The following is a 20,172-nucleotide window of genomic DNA, read 5'->3' on the forward strand; positions in this document are numbered from 1 at the left end:
ATGAGATTAAATTAAAATCTCTTCCATTTGATGACAAAATTGAGCAAAGTGTTGGCAGTCTTGATCTGGAGTCTAACTGGTGGCACACAATAAACCTTCCCTGAAATTTGCATAATTTATCAATGGCAGTTAGTGAGGCTACAAAGAGATAAGTGTAAAACGCGGAAGCCATGGTGGTGCTATAGCAGTTACTCTACTGAGACTGGACTTCAGACACATTGTCAATGCAACGTTGAGGAATATCTGCATTTAATTTGGCGTGTGCTATATTTGCTCTAGGAATATTTGACACTGTCACTGGGTTCCAATTGGAAAATTGTTTCCGAGATGTCATTCTTCACCTTGTTGAACCTAGGCATATAAAAGCAAAAGGAAATTGAAAAAAAAACAAAGACACTTACAAGATTTAATGTACATCTGCTTTTCTAACATATACATTATGAAAGATTCTGGACGCTGTGCATCATTTTATCTCTGCCAGATGGCTAGCATATAGATACTGCAGTGTTTTTCAAGTGCCAATATTTTTCAGTAAAACTTGCACGTTGAGTTTTCAGTAGTGCGCAGACTTGATTTTCAAGTTGGAAACACATATATAACTATAAGAGTAGTGTTGTCCATCTAAATAGGTGTACTAAACAAAATTCCTTGGTCTGAATGTACTGAATGCATTACCATACAGCCTGGGTGCAACAAACGCAATGCTTATAGTTTCCTTTGGGATCTATCACGGGTGTGAGATTTATGGCTTTTCTGTAGCTTATTGAAAGACAGAATCTTATGGTGTATACAGATAATTGAAGACCCCTCTAAGTAGAGCTTCTGTATACAACGAACAAACCTTCCAATCAATAAGATGTTTTGTTATATTTTATTACAAAAGCAAACACAGCATTCAAGGTCTGAAAATGGCTAAGTTCATTATTTTAATAGCAATGGCTGTTAGAGTTTTCTAAGATCAGTATTCCAGTTTGACTAGCATCGCAACCTTTGACTTAATTTAACTGAGCAGAAACTGTATAGTTTATTCTTGATTCTAATTATGAAGCATTATTGATGTAGAATTAATGAATATTTAGTAGTCACACACAAATATGACATGGAATATCCATTAGTATCTAACAACAGAATGGTCATTTCATATTTCTGGTTGTAAAAAATATTGCATCAGAAAAATTACAATATTAACTGTGCTTTTCAAATATTCAATAACCTTCCATAGTTAATCAATTATTACATTAGTAATTAGTAAAAAAAATAAATGGAGACATCTATTTAGTGTAACAAATTCCATTAATTATAAACTATTTTGCAACTTTTTAATGTTTAAATCATATACACCGTAACTTTGATGTGGACATAAAAATATGTAAATCCATCCCTGACCTTTATATAATTACTTTACGTACAAGTTGTTTTCACACTGTCAAATGATACACAGTTGCTTCTGCTGTGGAACACAAGGCAGTACACTGCTTAATGATAAGCGACCAAAAATCAATTTGTAATCTGATTTGAGGTTTTTGATTTCCTCTGATGAGTTTAGATTCCATTAAAAGCAAGCTCTTGCAAAGATAAAAGAAATCCTTGAAGGGTAAAGAGAGAGAATTGTCTCAGAGAATATAAAGAACTTCTACTCTTTGTGCCGTTTATTCACTCTGTTAATTGTGAGTTACACAACATGTGGGGTCATTTGGCAGATGTATAGTTATCAAGCCGCATGATCAGCAAAAGTGAAAAAAAACAGAAGGGCTCACATTCAAAAATCGTTCTTTGGCATATTGACACTTTTGCTATCAACAACAGTCATTATCTGCTTACAGCTAGATTTCAGCTTGCCGCTGACATAATAAGCAGTGATCACTCTAAATCACTGATGCTGCTATCTACATCCTCTTAATTGTATGAATTCTGTGAAAAATTATTATTTGGGTGTGTTGTCTTGATGAGAAATTGACATTTTCCGACCCACTATTTGTGGCTACTCAGTGAGCCAGATAAGGTTTATAATTCTTGATTAAGAAGAGCAGCTATTCTTACAGAGGTCTTTTTTATTGCTCTAGTTGACCTAGTTGATGAGTATGGATTTCATGAGGCCTTTTTCAGCATTTGAACTATAAAGGGTTCAAAATGATACCACCCCTTATAGACAAAAGATAACCTTGCCCTTTGAATATATTGATTCTTTATTAAATAGGCTGTTTAATGCAATGAAATGAGGCATTAGATTGAAGCCCATTTCAAGTGCTTTGAATAATCTTTAAAAGGTTGGTAGACCTTAAAAGGCTGCTTTACAGTAAGTGGCAGATGAGTAAACACATTCTTCTGATTTTAGATGGGAATATGGAGCTATAATACCTTGCATAAGTTGACCGTTACTAAGCTTTCACAATTTTGTTTGTTTTCTGTTAGTGTGAGTAATTTACAGAACATTTGTGTGCCCAAATTAATGTATTTGCTGAAAGGAATGTGATTTTTTAAAAATACAAAACTGTATGAATGTCATTAGTCAAATGCACTAGTAACTAAAATAAGCTACGCATATTTATTCCTGAGAAAGCTAATTAAGGAACAACATGTGCCAGCATTAATTTACACTGTATACTTTAGCAGACTATAAAGCCAAAACATGTCAAAACACATCTACTGATATACGTTGAAAAGTAAAGAAATGTAAATATAGATGATCTGAAAAAGAACATTTCTAAAGGATGGTATTATAAATGTTCACATCAAGATGGAACTGACAAATAAAATATTTTGACATTTGCCTGACATGTATTTTATTACAGTTTTCCCATTATGTAAAGAGAAAACAGCCTTTGCTTCACCACACTTGACAAAGTATTACATGTTGTCATTGCTGAACACTCATAAAATGTTTAATTTGCTCATTACTAGTATATGGATAATTTACTTATTATTGGTTTAACAGTCTTAATATTGTAGCACCAAGTGACATTACAACTGTGAAGCCTTAACTGCTCAAGAACCAGAAAATATAAGTTGAGACAAACAAAGAGACCAAACTCCTGAGCTTTCCAAGAAGTGTATCATATCGGACCTCTGTGGAGTTTGAATTTACACCAGTTAGTTTAAATTTCCCATGGAAGATGTCACATTGAGATTATCAATTGAAAAATAGTGAAGTTAAGTCAGATAAGAGGTCAACAAACTGATGTTTAAGAAATATCTGTAGCAGAGTGAAAGGTTTATTTCAATGCTATAAACTAAACGCTTCTGATTTTTTAATGTTGGAACAGTTTTTGTAGTCCACTTCTACCTGCTTTCATTATGCATATTTAAAAATGCTCCAAACTTTATGACATTCTGTCTAAACATAGTCTTCACACTTTAGTAATTATTTGATAACTTTATTAGAACTAACTTGGATTTTTCTTTAGGTACAAGACAAGCCTTTGAGATCACAAAAAAGTCCCTTCTGTAGGTCAAACCTATATCCTAAATATATTTGCACTTGAATACAGAAACTGTATCTTCAAATTTAAATAAAACTGAAATTTAACTATTAAAGCTGTGTATGAAAAATTTAAAAGGTGCACAGAGCAATAGTACTATTAAAATAAAACACTCAAGGTTCATGGTGACATGCATTATCTTAACCATTTAAAGGAAAAGAATTAAAAAAAAACATAATTAGAAAATGACCTCAATTGTTTTGCTGGTCTTCCTTATATTTATATAAGCACATATTTCAACACATATTCTGAGACCTCATATTAAATTACTGAAAAAGTAATTCACAGACAAGAAATACTTTAATTAAATATCGTGTAAAATGAACAGTTTTTTATACAGTTAAATATCTGAAAAATGTACAGATAAAACAATCTTACTGTAATTTTCTTAACAGTTATTTCTACCATGTAGTGAAGCTTTAAGATTGAAGACAAGGAAGCAATGAGTGCATTGACTAATTAATCTAAAACACAAAAAACATACTGCAGTAATGATGAATCTTGCAATTTTTTTCCACATGTACATGACTTCCTTTTGGAACAAGATCCTCAGATATAAGAAAAATCTCTGAGACATTTCCATGTAAGTATGTTGTATGAAGTTATCACAGAGTAAATGTGTTGCACATTCAACACTTGTGATACATTTTTATTTTACTTTCGAATTAAATAAAATAACTGTTACTAATGTGCATTTTGCCCAGAATGACAATATATGATCCCCATTATGATTCGACCTCCAATGCTGCTGTAGTTTGCAAAGCATATTGCATGCTGCTTTAGCAAATCACGCAGTGCGATGCAAAGGCACAAAAACGGTCACAAGATGTACCTATTTTCTGTCTTTGCAAACAGATTGGGCACTGTCAGGCATGAAACATTGGAAAAGAAACTTCCACTTTCAGACACGGCAGTACAGGACTTCTAGTCTGACAACTTGCAGGGTACAACAGAGTGGAGGCTTGCAGGGGTTTGGAATAAGTGTTTGTACAAAGTTTTGTGCTTTTTACACCATAGATCATCCTTGACAGCTGCAGTGATGATTATCAATTGTGGTGTAAACCAATGACAGAGTGGCACCAAAGTTACTGTCAAGAACTCCAATGTTAAGGCATCAGAGAAGTCTTTCTGTATTTAATTGTCATATGTTTAATCAAACATCAGTTTACCAGATGAACTGAAGTTTCCATTTTGACTTTAGGCCTCCAAATTTTTCCAGTAAATACATTTTTACTATGTGGCAAATTCATGGGTGGCAGTTAAAAATGAATATTACATTCTAAATAATTTACAACCACAAATTGGATCATCCTTCTGTGGCTGCTGCACATGCACGTTTTCTACTATTATTCATTACAGCCATGTGGCACAAACAATTCCTTTTGACTATACAACAACAGTTTTATTCAAAATTATTTGTTCAGTTAACTTAAAAATTATATAAAAATAAACAATGAATTTGATTTTTCTCAAATAAAAAAATGGACGGAAGGTCTGAACAAATCAACAGATTCTGGTAGTAAAAATGAAACATAAGGACAAAGCAATTTTATAAAATGAAATAGATGAAGGCAAATGTTCTTGGCTTAATGCTCCTTAGGCATCACAATACCTGGCCGTGACAAACAAATACATACAAGATAAAATAAAATGAAGGAAAGCAATATACAAAATTTCAAAGATAAATACAATATTTATATTGGTATGTTACAAAAAATTGCTCAGTGACTGTGTTTATGTGAAAGAAAGTGTAGCAATGAAGAATAGGACTTTTTTACTCCTTACTAACTTCATAAGGAATAAAACCTCTCTCCTTAATATTAAGTGGATCTGAAAAATTCAAGACAAGTGTATAAATATTTAGCTACAACTTTGGCAAAATCACAAAATTCTACAATATTTTATAACCACATACAAAACACATTAGGGAGAAGGATCTAGAAGTCAAAGGACAACTTTCTGGTACAAGGAACATAGACTTCACAGTAGCCTAAGAATGCAATAGTATACAGTGCTAGCAAAAGTTGAAAAAACATTGCAGATCACACTTGTTAACAGGAAGCTCTAGCAGTGGAAGTATATTCTTTACCAACAGACAGTAGCTTTTGTATCTCCGTCAGTGTGCTTGTTGAAGGCAAGAGAAGAATTTTTGCAATATCAAAGTTACAATTTCTAACTACAATAAGTTACAAAGTTCAGTTTTTTAAGATGAATTTAAGCATGATAAATTTTCCCCTAGCCCTCCATAAGTCCCCATTTCTTAAATCATACATTTAGTCTTCTCCTTCCAGTTCAATGGCTTATACCTCCTTGGCCCCTTACTCACCCCCAACAAAAATTATTTCACATTATAGAGATACACAACCATTGTGAATCTAAATATAGTACTGAAAAATGTTCTGCTTGAGGAATATTTCAACAGTGTTTCATGATAATCAAAATGGTGCATCCACAAAGTTTCTCCCAACACATAGCAAGAACTAGACATAGCCAAGACGTCATCTGAAACTTTATACAAAATAGGCATTGCTTTTTTTGTTTCTTCAAGATAGAGAAATGTGAAAATATGAGAAAGTTCTGTTAATAAAATGAAATTGTTCATGAAGAATTAAGTTGCTTGCAAGTCATTTCCTAATGGTTTGAGTAAATTCAGTGAGTAATAATGTATTTTTTGTTCTTAACAGTAGAAGGATCTGTTGTTTTTTTTTTCTCTCATTGTTGCTCATACTTTTTCTAACAGCATCTTCTGATGTAATGAACTTGTCCCCTGAAGTTCATCCTCGGAAGCTTGGTGTTTCTCTAGGTAAACAAGTGTGGTCTTACATTGGTGGGACTACAAGTCCAGACATACCTAAAAGGAAAGAAACAGAAACTCTATTAGCAACCTATCAGTGTGTAAACAGTATTAGCTCTAAATATAATTTAAGCTCTGAAATGCTAGTTGTACCAGCAAGGTACTGAATTGAAGTCCAAGCTTTGTGGTATGCAGCTGTTTAGTATGGCTCATGCAGGTCCAGACTAAAAAAACTGAAATGTGCTTTTTAACAAGACATTCTACAAAGACTTCACTTTTAAAAGAGGAACATTCTGACATTTTAGGTGAACAGCATACTGCCTACCACATGTGTGATATTTCTCTTAGCGTTTTGTTAATGGCAAACAGTGGTCCAGACTCCCTGGAGGCTGCCTCTGCTGACAGGTGAGAAACAACATGGTCAGTTCTGGTAACGTCAGACAGGACCAACTCACTCAGTAGTCAAGGACCAGACACTTCTCGGGTTCCTTAAATTGAAATCTTAGCAACCTTGCCTCTTTTCTCCCAGCACTTTGACTTTAGCTGGGGACCTCAATTTTTGCTTTCTGTTAATTGCATTTTATCATAACAACTGTGTTACCAGGCCAGCGGCTGCCTGAGATCAAAAGTCTCCAATACTTCAATCTGCCATGTGCAATGCACAGAACACTCACGTTTCTAATTTTCTGTCAAATTGTTCGTTTTTTAACTTTATGCTCTAGGCCTACAAACAAGGCATGTCACCGATAATTAAGACTTTCCACGGAAATATTAATAATATTGGAATGTGCATTTCTTAACATAGCATCAGTATTAATTTCATTCAGGTTCATTTATGCCAGTGTTATCCATTATGTTTAGTTCTCACAATTATGAATCAAAGTAAAAGAAAGTAGCATGATAATAGCTAACAAAAGTTAAAGTGTCGTACAGGACTGTTAACATTCAGGTATTCTTCATATATTCTCCTGATATGTTCAGCACAAATAATCAGTAATTTACTTAACATTTAAATAATATTTCTGCGTTACTTTGGCAGTTGAAGAAAAACACCATTAGCCAATAATTTCATAGGAATTTATACAAAGTTGCATGTTACCAGAGCAAGTCTGATCTATTTATTTGTTCAACATTTTTTCAAAGTCATTTCAGTTACTAGAAATTGGTTATTATAACCAGGTGTGAGCCATACTTGCATCATATCTGCAAATGATTCAAACATGGAGACTGCACACATTTGTCAGCCTAGTGAAGGCAAATGCCAGACTCTGAAGAATATCAAATTAACCTACAGGTATTACTGACACAGGAGTCATTTCACCTTCTGAATTATATTTGCCAGGTTCAAGACTGTGCACAATGTTGAAGTCATGCCTAATTGCACTCTGAAGAATTTTTCTTGTCGATTGTGTAAATGCATGAAACAAAATCAAGCTGCAGTGAAATGTGTGAAGTTCACCAATTTATTTGATTTCAAAATGGCTCCTAAAAAGTACAAGTATAGTATCACGATACTAACGCATTCATTTCTTATCCATTTCTATAGAGCTCCATCACATGCTTAGAAACAAAACAAAGAAAGCTGAAACCTTGACCAGGACTATAGAAGCACACATACTCTGATCACAAAACAAAGTGCATCTGGCCGCAGTCCGGCTTCAAAGTATTTGTGTATTACTGGCTTCATTAGATAATCGATTAACCAGTGCAGACTATACAATTGCAATAATTTTTGCTTTTCTCATTGGGAAAGATGTTGTGAATTTTAATATGTATTATTGTATGGGATGAGCATGCCTGAAGGTGGATCAGGAAATGAAGGATACTAGCTCACCTTGAAGTCCATTTCCATTTGCACTGGTGCAAGATGGTGGAGGAGAGGCTTGAGGCCTGACAACAGGAGCAAATGCACTCTTTTGTTTCACTGCAGAGATGACATTGGCAGGTGAGAATGAGAAAATGCCGTGTGTACTGCTACAGTTTGAAGGGAGGGTGACCGAAGAGGCTGCCATGGTAGGGCTTGACGGCACTACTGCAACAAAGCAAAAATAATCAGGCTGAGACTTTGGTTTGCACCACACACAAGGAGTAGTAGAGAAGGCCTTTAAACAATTTTAGATTTATTACAAAATTTTAGAAATAAAAATGTCCCAGCTAGGCCACTCTCTGGATAATAGGCAAACTCTTTTGTGATGAACTTTTTGTCATACACGTACATAGCAAATGTATTCTCAATCAGTTATGACTTGGAACCCACACATCTAATGCTCAATGAAGTTTGAGTTTATTAATTATTTGTGTCCAGCCTCCAGAGTCACCCTTCCTTTTATCCAGCAGCTGACTTCTCACAAAAATAAAATGTTACATTTTTAATGCAAGCATTTATTCAATATAAAACTGCACATGGAGCCACTGCTTATATATTACTGGTAAAGCAGACACTTACTGCCATAGGGAGAGTTGGCTGATGAACCGTTCAGAAATCCAGGAGAGCCTGGTACCCCCAGGTTGGTCATTGCAGCATTGCCATATCCATTCATGCTGTTGCTGACTGTGTTATAATTGGACTGCTGAGGGGTGCTGCTGGGAACGTATCCACGCGGGGAGACGCTACTTGTGTTACGGCTGTACCCTACTGTAAAACAAAATTTACATTCCAATATTTGAAAACTTCCTTTAGAAAAACTATCGATTGTAGCGCCGATTTGCCAAATATGATTGTGCTTTGCAAGAAGTTAAAGTAAATCTGTTGAAAGGTTACTTTGGCTCTTGAAAGAAGTTTCCTGTTAACTATGACAAATGCGTCGTAGGTAGATGATCCAGGTTAGCTTTAAAACTGACTGACGGGCTTTTTATAAAAGAGACAGCTTGATTAAAAAAATATAAATCTACCATATCTTAGTGTAATATTTCCACAATAAGATTGCATAAAGTTATGACTTAGCTTTTAGATTAATTTGCCAAGATGAGTTCAATAAATGTTATATTAAAATATCAAGTTGAGTGGCTGCAGCCTTATGCTGTGCAGTTGACACTTTCTGATAAGCAGCAGAATTCCTTTCTCCTCGTTGATATAGCATACAGAAGATTTTTTCAATCATATGCTGTCAGCTGCTCTCACATTCAGCTATAGTAGTAATTATCAACAAGCCTGATTCACTGACTGAAGCAATAGCGAGAATGAACTTTTAGCCTTTGAAGTGCCGCAAAATGCCACATCCAGCAAGAAGGAGCATGTTTATTACATTCATATAACATTTAAAATTCCATCTCAGGGAAATCTTCATTAAAGTGCGTTTATTTGTAACGCTCATTTCAATTGTTGAAAGTAAGCTTCAAGTTATGAAGCATAATTATATTTTTAATCATTATCATGAATAACAATAATTTTTCTTGACCAACCCAGCAGATTATACATAGATAAACAATGATCATGCCACAATCACTAATTCTTCAGTAAGGATATCATCATATATCAATAACATGAAACATCTTGTCTACTACAAAGAGTAAAATGAAAGACCATAACACAATATCATCAACTTCATGTAAATGTTATAATCATAACTATGTGAGTGGTTTCCAAGTTGCAAGTGATAGTTATAAACCATAACGGTAAGATTATGTCATCCAAACCAATTACAATATTATCTGATAATCACTTTCAGGTACCTACTATCATGTATTTACCATTATAATTTGGCCAGTTGTGCTACACGTGTATTTAGTTTTGAAATCAGTTTAGAAACTAAAGATAAATTATATACCATCTCAACTGAGGACGGGTTGGGGGGGTGGGGGGTGGAGGTGATGGTGGGAAATGGGCTTGTATAGCAAAATAAATCAAATAGTATTGTTCACAATAGGATAAGGTAGTATTATCATACAGTTATTAATTATGTTCCATTAAATGTCTTGTTCAGGGGTATTATACACAATATTATTCAACCACTTAACCTCAAAAATGAGATACTAGGAATGTGGAACTTCAGTTATGTGGTAAGGCTAGAAAAGCTGGAATTGTTCTCCTAAGAGCAGAGGAGGTTAAAGGAAGATTCAATAGAGATGTTCAAAATCATAGAGGAAATAAGGAGAAAGTTTCCAAAACAAAAACAGAAACAGAAATACCTGGAAAAACTCAGCAGGTCTGGCAGCATCGGCGGAGAAAAGCACAATTCTAGTTTTAGTTCTGTTGATGGGTCATGAAGACTTGAAACGTCAACTGTGCTTTTCTCCACCGATGCTGTCAGACCTGCTGAGTTTTTCCAGGTATTTCTGTTTCTGTTTTTGTTTTGGATTTCCAGCATCCGCAGTTTTTTGTTTTTATCTCAGGAGAAAGTTTCCAGTGGTGGAAGAGTTGGTAACCAGAGGACACAGGTTGAAGGTAATTGGCAAAAGAAACAGAAGTAGGTTGAGGAAACTTTGTATGTTCTGATCATTAATGTACTGCCTGAAAGGTTGTTGGAAGCAGATTCAATTGTAACATCCCAAAGGGAACTGAATAAATACTTGAAAAGAAAAAAAATTGTAGGGCCGTACGGAGAAGGCAGGAAATAGATCTGGGGCAGAATTTTGCCCTTGTCAGGCGGACTTTGCAGGGGCTGTCAGGAAACCGGCCGCCGCCCGCGATCAGGACCAGACTGCGATTTCACGCTGGCAGGCCAATTAATGCCCGCTCAGCGGGAAACATGAGTGGCAGGGCTGAGCGCTGCCTGTGCGGGCGGGGGGGAGAAGGGCAAGCGCGAACTTCGCACAAGCGCACAAGTGCCGCTTGAAAATCTGCCTGAAGCACGGAGCTGCCTCAGGGAGATGAACAGTTTTCAAAAAAATAATAAAGGTTTTAAAAATGTGATAAAACATGTCCCCTCATGTGATCTGTCACATGTGCAGGGACATGTTATAAATGAAAAGTAAAATGTTTTATTTTATTTTTATTTGTTCTTGGAAACCTCAACCCGCCCGTGGATGAGGTTTCCTAAAAAAGTGTTTTCGCCTGCCCGCCAACCGTGAGGTGGGATGGACAGCGAAAAATTTAAGTTATCTATCTTCTTAAGGGCCTTAATAGGCTTTTTAATTGTCGGCAGGCGAGCTGCCGATTCCCTCGTGCACCTGCTGACCAAAATATCGCGTGACTGTGCGTTGACGTTGGGATGCTTGCCCGAAGTCAACGCGCGTCATTTTACACTCAAGCTGGTCAGGCACATGCCTGCCTGCCAAGGTAAAAGTTTTGCCACTGGTTGCATGGCTCTTTTGGATAGACAGCTCAGGGACAATGGGCTGAATGGCCTCCTTCAATGTTGTGTCATTCTCTGATTCTATGGATAGACGACGCAAAACTGCATGAAGCAACAATAAAAATGCTTTCCAAATTTTCTGTAGTTTGCTGGTAATCATGAGAATCACTTTAATATGATGAAAAACTATACAATGCCAGTCAATTCAAACTTGTAACAGAGCTAAGCTATAAATTATAACTCCAAGATTTACTACAAAGTGAGAATAACTAAAGAAAGGATAACGTATAACAAAAACAGAATTACCTGGAAAAACTCAGCAGGTCTGGCAGCATCGGCGGAGAAGAAAAGAGTTGACGTTTCGAGTCCTCATGACCCTTCAACAGAACTGTCGAAGGGTCACGAGGACTCGAAACGTCAACTCTTTTCTTCTCCGCCGATGCTGCCAGACCTGCTGAGTTTTTCCAGGTAATTCTGTTTTTGTTTTGGATTTCCAGCATCCGCAGTTTTTTGTTTTTATCAAAGGATAACGTATGTTTGATATAGTGGGAAAAACCTATGGGTAGATTTTTGGGTCCTCCCCGACAGTGTGTTTAGTGGCAAGGTGGTATTTAATTGGGTGGGAGGGTGGCAGGTGGGAACTCCACCACCTTCCTGCCTCCAGTCCGTTTAAATTCAGGGCGGAAGGCTCATAGATGGCCTTTCTGCCCTGCAGCCAATTGAGGACTTTAAATGGGAAATTAAGGCCCTCATTTTAGGGCCTCATTCTTCCACCGCTGGTATTAATTGAGGGGTGGATGCAGGCTCACCATGTGGGCAGCACAACAAGCAAATCCTGATGTGTGCTGAAAGGCTCCCGGGGGTGGGGGAATTGGTGGTATCCCTTGTTCAAAGACACTCATTGACTGATCAAGCGACCCAGCTTCGGGAAGCTGGGGGGACTGCTAAGAGCCACCACTTGCCTTGGAGCTGACCCCCATTTCTCCCCCTCCTCCGCAAACCCCTACCTGCGAAACCCTCTCCTTCCGTCACTCACCCATGCGTGGTTCCCTCATCGATCCGAGGCCTCAAGTGGGTGTTGTACTGGCAGCAGCCACTGCCTCCCCTGTGTCACTGCTGAATGGCCAGCAGCTCTCAGCAGGTTGGACTTCTGCTGCCAGGGTCCTTGTTCCTAGGTGAAAGTCCACCACGGCCTGTCACAAGCTATCACAAGATTCTGCCCTACCTTTCAAAACAATGGGCGAGTTTAATGGTCTAGGTGCTGGGCCCCTCCATCAACTGAGTGGCAATCCAATCCCACTGCAGCCTTTCTGAGACTCCCCACCACCCCCTTTGCCTTGTTTTAATGCCAATCAGGAAGTTAGCTGCTGGACGAAGGGGTCTTCAGGGCATATATCTGCCCCAAAAGCTGCAGGCCAATCAGAGGCTAGCAACTCGCCAGTATTGGCAGCTCCACTGGGAGCGGTGGCCACTGCCAGTACTGAAGTAGGCCTAGGCTAAAGATTGTTGGTGGAGCCCTGCAGGAAAGGTAAGTTGAGACAGGATTGCCTTGGCCAGTCAGGAGGGCCCTGATGAGGGTGAAGGGCAGGGAGGAAGGGGAATTATTTAAAGGGAAGGTGGGGTCTTCATGTGGGGGCAGCACTTGCCGTTCAAGGGTCTCTCCATTGGGTACAGGTGCCCAAGTAGAAGGGAATGTACCCCACCACCACCACGGTTTACCTGGTGGGTTGCCCACATGGCCTCCACTCACTGCTGCTAGAAGTGGCGGGATGAGGCCCTTAAGTGGCCTCTGGGCAGGAAGACCACCCTTGACCAAACAACCCCAACCATTTTTTGTGGGAGTCGGGAAAGCAATGAGGTCCCCAACCTGTGCCCTCCTGCTTAATTATATGCCCCTCGCACCTCCCAGGGAGCATTAAATTTCACTCGATTTTGTCTTTGAAAGCAATAAAGCTGCAACCTCAGTGTTATTCTGAAATTCATTACCATAACATTATATTGTGTTCTTATGAAAACATGAATTTGGAGAATTAATGCAAAGATTTTGAAGATGGAGCTCATGAACTTCTTTAAAGGGAACAGAAGCAGCTGACATAATGTCGGGCATTAAAATGTCCCACATACACGTATTTACTTTGCCATTAAATGTCATTCAGGAACAGTTTAAATGTTCAGAAGAAAACTTCTTGTAGTCAATAATTTTCTGTGAAAATTTATTCCAGTCATGAGGAAAGGCTAATAATTCTTACATGATATTATTGTTTGTGAGCTAGCAGTGCTTCAAACCCATAGAATAAATTCTGCATTTAAGTTTCCCATTCATGACCTTCTCTTTAATTTTAAATTATATTATATATTATTGTTCTTTTGTTTTCTCACTGAATTGGATTGTTTAACACGTTTTAAGTCCATGCATGTTTTGCATAATTATTGTTGAAAAGAACATTTTCTCCGCTTCCTACACAATAAGAAGAACAGATGTATAACTCTTTGAAACAGCAGCATAGTATTTTACGTAAGCACTTTATGCAGGCAGTGAAATTCACTACCATGCCAAGTAAACAAAGGGGGATCCAGTAGCAGTGTCAAACAACGACCAAGGAGATTAATTAGGTAAAGGGCTTTGAAGTATTACTGAGGTCTCTAAAGTCAATGTTGGACAGGACTTGTTAGACACTGAAGGGAAAACGGCTGTTGTAAGGACTTATCTCCAGCACGCTAACATACCTTGGTCATTACCCTGTGATGACTCTGACACATTGACTGCTAGCTGGCTGCTGAAAGAATTCACTCCCATCATACCACTGTGAGCTGGGGTGTTGCCGAGAGTGGGAAGCTGGTTGTGATTACGTGGCACGCTGTACAGAGCTTCAGCAATATCAGCTGCTCGTTTGAGAATTATCTCCTGGAAATTAGATCGAATATTAGACATATGCGTAACAGTGATTTGTTTCAAATACAAAAGGAAAAGTTATGCAGCCTACATTTCAAGATAAAATTAGTGTTTATTTATAGTTGTTTTCACAGCATCTTTCTTGATGATTTTTACTGAATGTATTTGCTGTTGTGGAGATTTTCTTCCAAACCAGTGCATAGCACACACTGTATTTCACAACAGGCTCAAAACTAATTTCTAAATGTGAATCGTCTCAGCAAAAGGGACTTGCTGTGAAAAACAAATAAATAGTTTAGCTCTGCCCCGAAAGCAGGGCATTGCATCAAGCTGCCCAGCAGCTGAATGTTGAAAATAACAAACAAATAAAAATATAGTGAAATCCCCTTATATGGCATTGCTGGGAACCTGAAGAAAATGTTAATATTTTCAAATTTGCATATCTACAATTGAGGGAATACGTTGCAATTTAGTAAGTGCACATATACACTCAAACTGTACTTATAAAAAACTGGAAGCATTAATCAGTCAGGCTCTAGTAATAATTTAATTGCCGTTGATCATTTTGTTAAATTTTATAACATATCTCTTTGTAATATCAGAAGTCAGATCAGGAATGCTATAGTTTGATGTTGCAATTTACAACTACATTTTTGTTTTGAATTCTGCAGGCTATTGAAAGCAACTTACCTGTATAGGAACAGACAGTACCCATTAAATACACAAACGTTATTTTGCACAAACTGAATTTGCATCCAGGTATTCAAATTACAGAAAACCCAAATACTATGAAATGTGAGGAATTACCCACATTAAAAAAATTATATTCAGCTCATCGAAGTGTTTTTTTCACGAATGTATGGTTTTATATGTCTTGTCTACTTTGACTGTAAAACTAATTGGTAAAAAATCCCTCAACGGGACTTCTAGGATAGAGGTTTATCCTTTAATTCATTAGTACGGTTCCCATTAAAAGACCAAATGCTGCAGTTTACTTTTAAATATGAAGTATTATTGTAGGAAAGTTGATTGATTTGAATGGTCATGTATGTATAATTTGAAGTTTGAATGTATAAGATGCACATCGATATTTCCTTATCGACTGGTCAAACAGAAGTTGAAACCATTGTAGAAGAGTCATTTCCTCAACATCACTTTAGCCAGAACTGACACTATGAATACATTTCATCATCTCTCTAATTCACATTCAAGAACTAAATGATTCTTTTCAAATTGTAACTAATACATACGTGTATATATAATATAAAGAGGTTTGAGAATGTGCTTTGCAGTGGTAACAAACTGAGGAATCTGATATTATTCTTAAACTACAAAGCTTCATTTTGATGCTTTATGATGTAATTTGGTCTCTTGATGTATTACTGCCTTGTAATAAACACATAGTTAAGCTATTCTATACGGCCTGCTGAATAATTTATCTCCTTGCAACATGTTGCTTATTCTTAACTTACCTGGTTGTTGTGTGGCATTCCATATAGGGCCTCTACTAAATCAGCTGCTCTCTTCAGTAATACTTCCTAAAGCAAATCAAATGTGAAATAAAATTAACGAGTGGAAGCATAATACATTGATAGTTCCAATTTATCTTTGCAAGCCCAATAGATAGATACACGGTGACACTTACAATCAGAAAGATGTCTCCCAAATTAAGATCAGTAAATAAGGCAGTTCAAATTCACTAATGTAACTATTTTGAAAACACAGATCTCAATAAGACTGCCTCCTGTTACATGCTTTAGTCTCTAGCTAAGATGCTGAATTAAGGAAAAGTAAGCCTGAGTTTTAATGATGTAGCCTTGTGGGTATTTAACAAACAAACACATACCGGTAGTAGATATGAAAGGTACAGGCATCACATCTGGCTGCTAATTCCTAGGACTTTAGTAGTGAAGAACAATGAGCAATTTTCCATATCTTAATTAAACTGGCTGAGTCTTCAAAGACAACATCTCACCCCTAATTCATGCCCCAAATTTGCAAGAGGGTTCAATGCTTATTCCTCTTTATTCTGAACAATGAAGTGAATTAACTTAGGTTAATCTAGTTCTTTCATAATGACATTAAGAAATTTTTCAATTAACCTCTTTGACTGCATGTTGTAAAGGACTTCATAAATGACTTCACATCCAGAGATTGTAGAGTACTTATGCCTGAGGGTACGGATGAACTGAATTTTGTCTTATCCCTGTCTGAATTCCTCTTTTTAGTTTTACAGTTGCATGGACTAATTCACAATTTAACTCTTTTAATGAAGAAAACATGCCATATACAATTTTACACTTTCACTGTTCTATGGAAAACAAACTGCCATGACCAAATGATGGCTTTTCCAATTAAAGACTTACATTAATATAAAAAACAAAAACTGACCTCTTGCAAAATAGAATAAGAGCTGTCTCTGGTGCTGACACTTAGTATTTATTTATTTTTATTCTTTATTTTAACCTTTTCATGAAAATAGACTTCAGCTGACTGAAACAAAAATAATACACTGGGTGCCTTCTACCATCAAATTTATACTAGCATTTCAAAGGACAACGTGTGTGTTTGTAGCACTAACCATGGCTCAATGTGTCTTTCATCTCTAAGAGCAAACCCATCCTTTATTTATCAAGATTAATCACTGTAGGCATCACTTCTTGCGCATGCCATACGTTTATAGGAACAGCATTTAATATAGAAAGTTACCGGATGGATGGCTCGTACAATGGGCATTTACCTCTGAAATTGGTGTCTATGCTTGATGTTGCATGCATCTAGTTTGCATACAAATAAAGAATTATACTTGTCATGAAGCAGGTACAATCAATGAAAGGCACAGCTGTCTTAATCAGGTTTCATCAGCAAGAGCAGCTCTCTCTGAGTAAGATAAAGTGTTTTTCAGAGGTGTTAATAATTACTCATAATCTCTCCTATCATATTGCAAGATTTTTACATGCTTTTCAATTTTAAGCAACGATTAAAGCAATTAAGATGGGTACATTTACCAGCTATTTTTCATTCCCAGAAAATATCCTACACCTACTTGTCCATATGGTACTTTGCAACTGGAACATAAGGATAGTTTAGGAAAATTATGTGCACTCTCATCACTAATCTGTCTATTACTGGATAGTATCTTAACTAATGAACCCTACTTCCAGCACTGCTCTTGAGAGGTGATGTAGTCGTATTACAGACAGACAAAAAGTGGAACCCAATCAGTCAAGGATATTCTGAACAAGTTTGTTTTGCAACAATATGCCTAGCTGATGCACACAGCCTCATGCTGTGAATACGATTAGTGGGGAATGGTGGCTGAAAAGCATTTCAATGAAAATCTCTAAACCTTAGCCATAAGTGTAATTGGCTGCTTTTCAATAGGACATAACAGACTTCAAGTTAAATGGAAACTATTAAACCTCAAATGATTTCAGCAGTTGTTTCACAATGAGTGTACAATTTTATTATTGTGAGCATTCATACTTGTACTCTGGTCTGAAACAGTTCGAATATACATGATTATTCACATGCCCGATCACCTAGAATAGCATATATCATCACAGTTAAAAAAGGTAACCAAGGTGATGTTGCTGCAGGTGCTAATGTCATTATAAAACTGTAAAGCAATTATTCTGTTAGTTCTTGCCTCAGGTTATGAATACAATGAAGAGTGTAGAACCATTAGATGTAGCTACTTCAAAAACGCAAGGAACGAAGATGAATTTTAATGCTTGGGTAATTGCTCAACATGGATGCATTCCAAATAAATTTTTGTATATTAGACAAAGGAAAACATAATAGACTTGTGTTTGCCCCTAGAAATGAAGGGGGGTGGAGGGGGTTGGGGGGGGTGGGGGGGGGGGGGGGGTGGTGGTGTGGAGGTGGAGATGAAATGCGTGCAATTAATTATGCTGGAAAAATCATCCTTTGCTTACTCACTTTAGATTAAATATAATTTGTCAAGGCAGACTAGAATACATAATTTATTTTTCTATCTTCTGCCTGTTAAAATATTACATATTGTAGACCTAAATTATGCAATCTTAGAATAAGCCTTAAGAAGAATGAGAGTTCTTTGGCGCTGTTCACTTAAAAGCTCCACCTTTCAATCTTTGTTTTTAGCACATGAATGCCTTCTCTTATTGCTTTGTTTTCACTGGATTTGTGTATAACATTTGCCTATTTGTGCCACTCCCATAGGGTCAGTCAGCTTATTTTTGATGTTGTCTAAAATTAGGAGGTAAACTTCAATTCAGCCCAACTTCTTGTCACTATAGCAACATTATTAGTGTATGTCCAAAGCAATACATGCAGAAAGTATTGGCTTTCTGTCGCAGTACAATTATCCGTCAAACCACGTGCATTACGGATCTTCAAAAAAATTGCTGAAAAAAAATCAATATTGTGGTAATATTATCAACTCCAGGGTGAAGTCATGGTGGAGGGAGCTCTCTCCACTGCTCAGCATTATTGAGATACACAATTCACATTCTCAGAACTGTATCTCTTATTTCTGTTATTTTGCACTGTTTGTAATGTTTAGTGGTGATTTTTTTTATCCCAGTTCTTGTTTCATTTAAAATATACGTTGGGGCCAATTGCTATTTTACTTGGAAGCCGCTATGACCCTTGCAAACCAACCTCAGACGGCTGGCTTAACAATGATGAATCGCTTGGCAGTTTAATTTACATGCCGCTGAACTCCACATTTGGGTCCATTAGAACAAAATCAAATATTTATGTTGTTTATTGAAACTGCTAGATTTCATCTTATCCAGTGATCGTTTTGTGTGAAGCCTGAACAATACTGTTTCACCTGAATTAAAAGAGCTAAGTAATGCAGCACTTGTGGGTGTACGCTAACTGGCCTGTCATGTTCTAAGCCTGTAAAAAATACACATGCTAAATCTTGCGACAAGCTTTACTAGTGCTAGGAGAAATACTTTATCCCTTTGTTTTTGATCAGCCACACAGCAGTTTGTAAAATTGCAAAACAGAAAATGTGATGTAGGGGCACAGATGCTGAAAGGCATTCAAATTATTTTCAATTAGAAAATGCAAATAAACTTTGCAAGGATGAAATTCCAACCTTTTTTCTCAATATTAACATTATAAAATTTACCTCAGTCTTTTTTTAAAGTGTAGTAAACAAGTTACAAAAGCAAAATATTGTGGGTGCTGGAAATCTGAAATAAAAACTGAAAGTGCTCAAATAATCAGCAAGTCAGGCAGCATCTATGGAGAGAGAAACAGAGTTAGTGTTTCAGGTCAATGACCTTTCACCAGTTCTAATAAAAGGTCATCAACCTGAAACATTTATTTTTATCTCCGCAGATGCTGTCTAACCTGCTGAGTATTTCCAGCATTTTCTGTTTAGAAAATTAATTATTTAGATTTCATGTGGAACTGATTACAGTACATTACAAACTGTGGCTATAAACTGTGGCTATAAAGTTAATGCTGTACAGTGATGGCTGAAAAGTCAAAGTTTTTTTTAAAAACTCGTCTTTTCTACTAAACATCAAAAGTGCCCTCGGTGCAGTACCTGAGGCAATTCACAATAAACTGATCAGTCTTAACACTGCAAATGTTTAAGTATGAAAAACAGAAATTAAATACTATGTTATTAACTCTGTTCATCAACTGTACCAAATATAAATGAAAATTGTAAATTTCAATTAACTTTAACGCTGAAAACATGAAATGAAAATGAAAACACTTTTACTTGAGTTCATTGCATGTATAGATACTAACATTTCCTCTTTTGAA

At 36.7% G+C, this 20,172-nt stretch overlaps 1 protein-coding gene across 7 annotated transcripts in view; it reads right to left on the minus strand.

Moving 5' to 3' along the window:
- Positions 1–3,760: 3,760 nt before the first annotated feature.
- ebf3a (EBF transcription factor 3a) overlaps positions 3,761–20,172 on the minus strand; it is a 132,154-nt gene continuing 115,742 nt past the window's right edge. For 4 of the 7 annotated variants that reach the window (XM_041209537.1, XM_041209538.1, XM_041209539.1 and 1 more), the window contains 5 exons: positions 15,873–15,938; positions 14,235–14,412; positions 8,720–8,908; positions 8,108–8,305; positions 3,761–6,330 (listed from right to left, as the gene is read on the minus strand). In XM_041209537.1, coding sequence (XP_041065471.1) covers positions 6,299–6,330; positions 8,108–8,305; positions 8,720–8,908; positions 14,235–14,412; positions 15,873–15,938 — 663 coding nt within the window. In that variant the 3' untranslated portion in view covers positions 3,761–6,298. The remainder of the gene's footprint in view (positions 6,331–8,107; positions 8,306–8,719; positions 8,909–14,234; positions 14,413–15,872; positions 15,939–20,172) is intronic. The other 3 variants (XM_041209541.1, XM_041209540.1, XM_041209542.1) reach the window with 2 other exon arrangements.

This window comes from Carcharodon carcharias, chromosome 17 (assembly GCF_017639515.1).
Source record: "Carcharodon carcharias isolate sCarCar2 chromosome 17, sCarCar2.pri, whole genome shotgun sequence".
NCBI classification, from domain to species: domain Eukaryota; kingdom Metazoa; phylum Chordata; class Chondrichthyes; order Lamniformes; family Lamnidae; genus Carcharodon; species Carcharodon carcharias.